This window comes from Salvelinus alpinus, chromosome 27 (genome assembly GCF_045679555.1).
Source record: "Salvelinus alpinus chromosome 27, SLU_Salpinus.1, whole genome shotgun sequence".
In the NCBI taxonomy this organism is placed as follows: domain Eukaryota; kingdom Metazoa; phylum Chordata; class Actinopteri; order Salmoniformes; family Salmonidae; genus Salvelinus; species Salvelinus alpinus.
Window position 1 is genome coordinate 19,963,509 of NC_092112.1, and position 10,248 is coordinate 19,973,756.

Here is a 10,248-nt window from a genome sequence, read left to right on the forward strand (position 1 = left end):
TCTTACTCAATGGTAGGAAAAAGTTTGGTCCAAATCGATTTTTGGGTACAATATTTGTAGAATATTATGTGTATCATTTGGGTGCACACAATTAGCTTAATTTCACAGAGATCAAATTAAATTTAAAAAAAATTATGTTTCAGGAATGCTAATTATGTTTCCAACTACAGAAACGATTTCATGGCTTGCTGAAATGACATGGAATGACTCGGCAGAGAGAAAGCCCGAGACAGAGAGCGAGAGAGCGAGAGAGCGAGAGAGCGAGAGAGCAAGCACTGAGGCATGCTGAGAAGTCAACTGAACTGACCTATTCTGCTCACTGGTTTCAACTCGCCTGGCAATGAAATGTCATAGTTAAAGAGACAGACACTGACTGAACTTGAGTTTTCCCCCTTACTCTGCCCCCCCAGTTTAGTAGTTGAGGCCCTGCATATCCCAATAGCACCCTACTGTATTCCCAGGCATCTGGTCAAAAGCAATGCACTAAATAGGTTGCTAATTGTATCTTTATTTAACTAGGCAAGTCAGTTAAGATTACATTCTTATTTACAATGACAGCCTACCCCAGACAACACTGGGCCAATTGTGCAGCACCCAGGATTGAACCAGGGTCTGTAGTGACACCTTTTGCACAGCATTGCAGTACCTTAGACCATTGCACCGCTCAGGAGTATAAAATTGTGACGCACCCAATGACTTAGGGTGCTATCTCTTACCATTCATTCTCACTGTTATATGTCTCATTTGTTCTGTTGTTGAATCTGACTTTAAAATGACTTTGCTGGAAGACAGGAGTCACATAATAATGTATTCTAACATTATGGTCAAGCAGGGCAGCCTTCATCTGTACACACAGCATTCATTCATGTGATTATGGCGATGTTGATAAAATCATTTAGAAATTAGCGATGGGCTGAACATAATATGTTTAATATCCTGTTGTATTGCTGCTGGAGTCAACCTGGTAGTCTATGGTCATAATGGGTTTGCTACGAAATGAAAGACTCTCCATCCCACCCGCTCTGAACCGTCCCTCGCTTTCTGTATATTAATGTGACAACATCAGTTAGGATGATATCTACCTTATTTCTGGATATATATTTTCTCATATCTGACTTGTTTTCGCATTTTTCTCATAATGTCTGTCTGGTTATTATACAGTATAAACACTAAGTGTGAGTCCCAAATGGCACCCTATTCCCTACAAAGTGCGCTATTTTTGCACTAAAATGCACTAGGGGGCCATTTGGGGCGAAGCCACTGTGAGACATGTTGTCTGGAGTGATATCCATATGACACGTATTTTCTCATCTGTACTGTGTTTGGAGGAAAATGTTGTTGTATTGACACTTTGTGGAGGATGTGATACGCCATGTGTCATCAACATGTTCCTTTTTATAGTTTCAGACATTCACACACGGTCACATACTCTCACTCAGGTTCCTAATATTAGAGTGGTAGGGATGGGAAGGGGGTCTGGCTGTGGTACAACTGTGTGATGTTGGTCATCCACACACACACACACACACACACACACACACACACACACACACACACACACACACACACACACACACACACACACACACACACACACACACACACACACACACACACACACACACACACACACACACACACACACACACACACACACACACACACACACACACACACAGGGTCCTCCAGGAGGTCCTCCTACATTACCTCTAGGGACCCGTGCACAACGTCCTTCAGTTCCATCTGTCTCCAACCCTGTCGTCTCCAACCCTGTCCCCACCCCTGTCGTCTCCAACCCTGTCGTCTCCAACCCTGTCGTCTCCAACCCTGTCGTCTTCAACCCTGTCCCCAACCCTGTCTCCACACTACCAGTACCAATCCACATGAATCATCTTAGGGTAGAAAAGAGAACTCACTAGCTGTATAGTCTAGTTACAGTAGTGACGCATGGCTCTGTGGAAGGCAAGCAACACTCATTTCCATCTTTGTTCATAAATAGTAACTTAGGACCATTGAGGTTTGAACTTGGCTCTGCTTTCATAACTCCCTGTGGTGCCAGTTCCACAGTAGCTTGGCCCTCCCCATGAGGCATCCCATCACACAGTACAGAGTAGGGCCGTTTAAGGGCTTAACACAGTCATGGTGCCTGGTCAATCAATTCACAACTTCCCTCTACTCTGTGTGAAGTGAGAGGAACGTGTTGTATATTTGCATAACGCTTCTCACATTCACTCACTCTTGGTTGAAATGAAGTCTCTGAAATGAAGCTCTCTCTCCCTCTCTCTGGAACTGTATGGAGTGGAGAGAGGCTGGTCTGTGCTGTACTGTGCTGAACAGCTGTAGTGTTCTGTAGAGGCTGGTCTGTGCTGTACTGTGCTGAACAGCTGTAGTGTTCTGTAGAGGCTGGTCTGTGCTGTACTGTGCTGAACAGCTGTAGTGTTCTGTAGAGGCTGGTCTGTGCTGTACTGTGCTGAACAGATGTAGTGTTCTGTAGAGGCTGGTCTGTGCTGTACTGTGCTGTACTGTGCTGAACAGCTGTAGTGTTCTGTAGAGGCTGGTCTGTGCTGTACTATTCTGAACAGCTGTAGTGTTCTGTAGAGGCTGGTCTGTGCTGTACTGTGCTGAACAGCTGTAGTGTTCTGTAGAGGCTGGTCTGTGCTGTACTGTGCTGAACAGCTGTAGTGTTCTGTAGAGGCTGGTCTGTGCTGTACTGTGCTGAACAGATGTAGTGTTCTGTAGAGGCTGGTCTGTGCTGTACTGTGCTGTACTGTGCTGAACAGCTGTAGTGTTCTGTAGAGGCTGGTCTGTGCTGTACTATTCTGAACAGCTGTAGTGTTCTGTAGAGGCTGGTCTATGCTGTACTGTGCTGAACAGATGTAGTGTTCTGTAGAGGCTGGTCTGTGCTGTACTGTGCTGAACAGCTGTAGTGTTCTGTAGAGGCTGGTCTGTGCTGTACTATTCTGAACAGCTGTAGTGTTCTGTAGAGGCTGGTCTGTGCTGTACTGTGCTGAACAGCTGTAGTGTTCTGTAGAGGCTGGTCTGTGCTGTACTGTGCTGAACAGATGTAGTGTTCTGTAGAGGCTGGTCTGTGCTGTACTGTGCTGAACAGCTGTAGTGTTCTGTAGAGGCTGGTCTGTGCTGTACTGTGCTGAACAGCTGTAGTGTTCTGTAGAGGCTGGTCTGTGCTGTACTGTGCTGAACAGCTGTAGTGTTCTGTAGAGGCTCGTCTGTGCTGTACTGTGCTGAACAGCTGTAGTGTTCTGTAAAGGCTGGTCTGTGCTGTACTATTCTGAACAGTTGTAAGCTCGTACGTGGAGGAGGAGGGGGAAAAGCTCTTAGTGATATGGGCTCTGCACTTAAAAATAAAAAAAACTGTTCACTCTCAAAAGCAGCAACTAAGGATGACAGTGTTGCTTTCATGACTCCATAACACCTTCAAAAGTGCTAGACAGGTTGAATATTCATTACAAAATAACCTAAATACATTTTAAAACAAGCTGTTGTTATGAAGAAGCTTAGAAGAAACACTGTTCATTCAATGTAAAGTTGATGGACGATCTGTAACGATTCTCGTCCTCTTCGTCTGAGGAGTATGAAGGATCGGACCAATATGCAGCGTGGTAAGTGTTCGTCATATTTTAATAATAAACTGAACACTACAAAATACAAAAATAACAAAGTGAATGAAAACAGTCCTGAATGGTGACACAAACACAAACCCAGGAAACAACCACCCACAAAACACAATAGAAAACAGGCTACCTAAATATGGCTCCCAATCAGAGACAACGACTGACACCTGCCTCTGATTGAGAACCATACTAGGCCAAACACATAGAAATATAACAACAGAACAAAACATAGAAAAACAACATAGAATGTCCACCCCAACTCACGCCCTGACCAACTAAAATAAAGACATAAAAAAGGAACTAAGGTCAGAACGTGACACGATCAAATTGAAAATCATCAAACCAGTGACGTCATTTGATGGTATTCATTTTCAAAGAAGAACAATAGAAAGATAATAATTATATAATAATAATTATATAATAATAATTATTTAATAATAATAAGAATCTAAGCTGACTTAAAAATATATATATACATTTAACTAGGCAAGTCAGATAAGAACAAATTCTCATTTACAATGACAGCCTACCGGGGAACAGTGGGTTAACTGCCTTGCTCAGGGGCAAAAAGACAGATTTTGACCTTGTCAGCCCAGGGATTCGATCCAGCAACCTTCCGGTTACTAGCACAACACTCTAACCACTAGCCTACCTGCCGACTTGCTCGCAGACGTTCTACAATGAATGAATGAATAATTATTACAGTATTACTGATCTTATGACCGTCTGTGTTCCAGGTCACCTGTGCCAGACGTCATGACGACGGGCACGTCTGCGCGGTACCGTCCCACCTGGGACCTGGCCCTGGACCCCCTGATGTCCTGCAAGCTGTGCCTTGGGGAGTTCCCCCACGAGCAGATGACCACCATCAGCCAGTGCCAATGTGTCTTCTGCAGCCTGGTCAGTAGGTACAGCCAACACAGCTGAATAGGTCCTGTTCATTAGGCACCAAACAGAAGAAAACAGACGGAATCACACACTTCACTAAGCACATATCTATTTAAGTCAGTAGCACACCTCTTTTGAGAAATTTTGAAGTTATTAAACAGATAGAGTCCATGGCTGTATTGAGACTGGGCTGTGTTAATTAAGTATCAAACAGAAGAAAACGGAGTGAAACAGTGAGGAACTACCTGAACCTATTCTGATGAGGAGGAGCAGCTTGGACTGTGTTGATGTAACTGTCCTGTTCTTGTTCCTCCTAAGTGAGAGTGTGACTTGTTAAGTGGATGTCAACATTATGTAACGTCTGCCTGCCTGTATCATCATGTAGGCTGACAGCTATACTAGAGAACTGGGCTAAGTCTTGTCCTGTTCTGTCCTGTCCTTTTCCGACCTGTTCTGTCCTGTGCTGTCATGTCCTGTCCTGCCCTGTCCTGCCCTGTCCTGCCCTGTCCTGCCCTGTCCTGCCCTGTTCCGTCCTGTTCTGTACAGTACTGTCCTGTACTGTGCTGTCCTGTGCTGTCATGTCCTGTTCTGTTCTGTCATGTCCTGTCCTTTACTGTTCTGCCTTGTTCTGTCCTCTTCTGTTCTGTACTGTTCTGTACTGATCTGCACTGTTCTGTCCTGTACTGTTCTGTCCTGTTCTGTACTGTTCTGTCCTGTTCTGTCCTGTACTGTTCTGTACTGTTCTGTCCTGTTCTGCACTGTTCTGTGCTGTCCTGTACGGTCCTGTTCTGTCCTGCTCTGACCTGTTCTGTACTGTCCTGTTCTGCACTGTCCTGTTCTGTACTGTGCTGTTCTGCACTGTTCTGTCCTGTTCTGTACTGCCCTGTTCTGTACTGCCCTGTTCTGTACTGTCCTGTTCTGTTCTGTACTGTTCTGTACTGTCCTGTTCTGTTCTGCACTGTTCTGTCCTGTTCTGTCCCGTTCTGTACTGTTCTGTCCTGTTCTGTACTGTTCTGTCCTGTACTGTTCTGTCCTGTTCTGTCCCGTTCTGCACTGTTCTGTCCTGTCTGCACTGTTCTATACTGTCCTGTCCTGACCCGTTCTGTCGTTCTGTCCTGTTCTGTACTGTCCTTACTGTTCTGTCTTGTCTGCACTGTTCTGTCCTGTTCTGTTCTGTCCTGTTCTGTACTGTCCTGACCCGTTCTGTCCTGTTCTGTACTGTCCTGTTCTGTACTGTCCTGTCCTGTTCTGTACTGGTCTGTCCTGTTCTGTCCTGTTCTGTACTGGTCTGTCCTGTTCTGTCCTGTTCTGTACTGTCCTGTTCTGCACTGTTCTGTTCTGTACTGTCCTGTCCTGTTCTGTCCTGTTCTGTCCTGTTCTGTACTGTTCTGACCTGTTCTGTCCTGTTCTGCACTGTTCTGCACTGTTCTATACTGTTCTATACTGTTCTGCACTGTTCTGTACTGTCCTGACCTGTTCTGTCCTGTTCTGCACTGTTCTGCACTGTTCTATACTGTTCTATACTGTTCTGCACTGTTCTGTACTGTCCTGTTCTGTACTGTCCTGTTCTGTCCTATTCTGTACTGGTCTGTCCTGTTCTGTACTGGTCTGACCTGTTCTGTCCTGTTCTACACTGTTCTTTCCTGTTAATACCTGTTTTGTTCTGCACTGTTCTGTACTGTTCTGTACTGTCCTGTTCTGCACTGTTCTGTCCTGTTCTGTCCTGTACTGTTCTGTCCTGTTCTGTTCCGTCCTATGCTGTGCTGTGCTGTTCTGTCCTGGTCTGTACTGTCCTGTTCTGCACTGTTCTGCGCTGTTCTGCTCTGCACTGTTCTGTCCTGTTCTGTACTGTACTGTTCTGTCCTGTTCTGTACTGTTCTGTTCTGTCCTGTCCTGTTCTTTCCTGTACTGTTCTGTCTTGTACTGTTCTGTCTTGCTCTGCTCAAAAGTAGTGCACTATATTGGGGATGAGGTGCAATTTGGGACACACACACTATCCAATCTATTTTTGTAATCAAGTTTAATTTCTCTGCTTCTCCCTTGCAGTGCCTGAAGCAGTATGTGGAACTTCTGATCAAAGAGGGCCTCGAAACCACTATTAGCTGCCCAGACTCTGCCTGCCCAAAACAAGGTCACCTGCTAGAGAATGAGGTATAGTAAAGTAGTCCTACCAGGCTTCCCATTGAACTCACTGAGCCCGTCCCAAATGGCACCCTTTCCCTATGTAGTGCACTACTGTTGATCAGGGCCTATAAGTAGGGAATAGGGTGCCATTTGAGACACTGTCACTGAGATATCCAAGTACTGTAGCTATTTGTCTCCCATTCAACCTGGATGCGTCTTCAACAGGTCAAGAGTGCAACAAGCATGGTGATGAGAGACGTAACCCATATCTGTGTATGTCTCTACGTATGTCTCTCTCTTGCAGATTGAATGCATGGTGGCAGCAGGGAGCATGCAGAGGTACAGGAGGCTGCAGTTTGAGAGAGGTATGTACAGGCAACTTCCTTGACCTCTAACCCCTGACAGGTGACTCATGACCATTCACAAGCTGTGGTAGTAGAGAGAGCGAGTTATCAATGTGACTCCCTCCCGCTCTCCTCCACTGTAGACCTATCTTAACCTCTCAAAACAGTATATAAGACTCACAGAGAGAAGAGACTGAGAGTGGACACAGGACAGGTCAAAGCCCTGATCACTGACCCAGTAACTGTAACGGCTTTCTTCCAGGGGTGAAGGAGAGGACCAAAGTGCAGCGCGGCTAGTGTTCAACATGTTTAATAAAGAACAAGTGAAACACTACAAACAACATACAAAATAACAAATGTGAAAAAACCGAGACAGACCTATCTGGTGCAGACAAACACAGAGACAGGAAACAATCACCCACAAAATCCCAACACAAAACAAGCCTCCTATATATGATTCTCAATCAGGGACAACGATTACCAGCTGCCTCTGATTGAGAACCATATTAGGCTGGACACAGAAACAGACAAACTAGACACACAACATAGAATTCCCACCCAGCTCACGTCCTGACCAACACTAAACAAGCAAAACACATAATAACTCTGGTCAGGACGTTACAGTAACCCTAAAACCTTAACCCTGACACTGACCATACAGGCTGTAGGAGTAGAGAAAAGGGAGACACTGGACTGTTTATTCAGTAGTGTGTCTTCTTTCTCCTCTACTTTTAGACCTATCTTAGCCTCTGTTCAGATGACATAAGGCTCTCCGACAGAGCCGAAGGCTGGGACCTTTTTCTCTCCATCTTAACTAATCAAATTCAGTTTCATTGGATTTGTGTAGGATTTAATTGGAAACCTCTTCAGAAAAACAATCCCAAGACATCTGGCTCATGGATAATGGTAGATGAGAACTTTTAAATTTTAGTGGATGCACACACACACACACACACAAAAACACACACACACACACACACACACACACACATACACACACACAAAGCAGTTGTTGTTAAATGTTCCGTACTGGATGTGTTAGGCTTTTATTTTTTACTCCTGACCACAGAGGAGTTCAAGAAGATTAGCATAATCGTGATGAGAGGGAGATCAAGCCAGGACACAGAATCATACTGTATATCAGAATAGCTTTTATTGAGATGCCAAAGATGGAGAAGTGGAAATGGCTTCAGAAGCTGTGCTGGTAGCCTTGTTCTACATACCATTCCCACATGTTTCCTGTGGAAGTATGAGGTCCCAGGCATAGAAATACAATGACTAGTACGTGATTCCCCATTTTAAGTCAACGTTCCGTGATGGGTAGACCGGCGGCCATATTGACTGTACCATGAAGTCTGTTTCTGTGGTATCGGATAGCTCTGTCCATTTGTGATGGGAGGAAAACGGTGGAAAATGGGCTGAAACAGGGAAGGACTACCTGAACTCATCCAATACAAATTTTAGTTTTCCACTGCAAAACGTTTTGTTACAATGTCCTTTAATGAATACAACCCTGTCCATGTGTATATTCCACAGAGGTGCTGCTGGACCCGTGTCGAACCTGGTGCCCGTCCTCGTCATGCCAGGCAGTGTGCCAACTGAAGGAGGGGGAAGTGGCGCTGCCACAGCTGGTCCAGTGCTCGGTGTGCAGTCTGGAGTTCTGCTCAGCCTGCCAGGCCAGCTGGCATAAAGGACAGGCCTGCCAGGACAACATGCCCATCATCACCTTCCTACCCGGGGAGACCAGGTAGGCTACAACACTACTACTACTACTACCATTACAAACACACCTACAACACTACAACACAGCTACTACTACTACTACTGCAACTACTACAATACACTAACTACTACTAGTACTACTAACACTACTACTACTACTACTACCATTACAAACACACCTACAACACTACAACACAGCTACTACTACTACTACAACTACTACTACTACTACAATACACTAACTACTACTAGTACTACTAACACTACTACTACTACTACGCATCAACTACTACACACATACTACTACTAATACTACTACAACAACACACCTACTACACACATACTACTACAAATACAACTACTACAACAACAACACACCTACTACTACTACACATATACTACTACTACTACTACTACTACTACTAGTATCACTACTACAACAATACAGCTACTACTACAACTACTAATACAATGCACCCGCTACTATTACTACCACTACTACTACAATACACCTACTACTACTACAGCACATCTACTATTACTACTACTACTACTACTACTACCACTACAACACAGTTACTACTACTTCGACCACTACTATTACTACAACACATTTACTACTACTACTGCTACTACTACTACACACCTACTACTACTACCACAACACCACACCTACTATTACACACATACTACTACTAACTACTACTATCACTGCTACTACAATACAGCTAATACTACTACTACTACAACAACAACAACACACCTAGTACTACTACACGCATACTGCTTCTTCTATTATCACTACTACAACAATACAGCTACTATTACCACTACTAATACAATACATCTACTACTACCACTACTACTACAATACACCCACTACTACTACAACACATCTACTATTACTACTACTACTACTACTACTACCACTACAACACATGTACTACCACCACTACTACAAAACACCTACTACCACTATTACTACACCTACTACCACTACTACTACTACAACAAATTTACTACTACTACTACTACTACCACTAATTCTACAATACACCTACTACTACTACTACACATATACTATTACTACTACTACTACTACAAAACACCTAGTACTACTACTACTACTACAACACATGTACTACTACTACTACACCAACTACTACTACAAAACACCTACTACTACTACTACTACTACTACACATTTACTACCACTACTACTACAACACATTTACTACTACTATTACTACTTCTACTACTACTACTACTACTACTACTACTACTACCACTACTACTACAACACATTTACTACTACTATTACTACTATTACTACTACCACTACTACTACCACTACTACCACAACACATTTACTACTACTATTACTACTGTTACTACTACTACTACTACTACTACTACTACTACAACACATGTACTACTACTATTACTACTACTACTACTACAACACATGTACTACTACTACTACCACTACTACTACTACTACCACTACTACTACTACTACCACTACTACTACAACACAT

At 43.8% G+C, this 10,248-nt stretch overlaps 1 protein-coding gene across 2 annotated transcripts in view; it reads left to right on the forward strand.

The window, feature by feature from the left end:
• The window catches only part of LOC139556121 (probable E3 ubiquitin-protein ligase RNF144A-A), a 45,838-nt gene that overhangs the window by 24,364 nt on the left and 11,226 nt on the right, over positions 1–10,248 (forward strand). Inside the window, exons 2-5 of one of the 2 annotated variants that reach the window (XM_071369666.1) lie at positions 4,370–4,532; positions 6,567–6,671; positions 6,949–7,009; positions 8,525–8,735. In XM_071369666.1, coding sequence (XP_071225767.1) covers positions 4,389–4,532; positions 6,567–6,671; positions 6,949–7,009; positions 8,525–8,735 — 521 coding nt within the window. In that variant the 5' untranslated portion in view covers positions 4,370–4,388. Of the gene's footprint in view, positions 1–4,369; positions 4,541–6,566; positions 6,672–6,948; positions 7,010–8,524; positions 8,736–10,248 lie in introns of those variants that run through there. The other variant, XM_071369668.1, reaches the window with a different exon arrangement.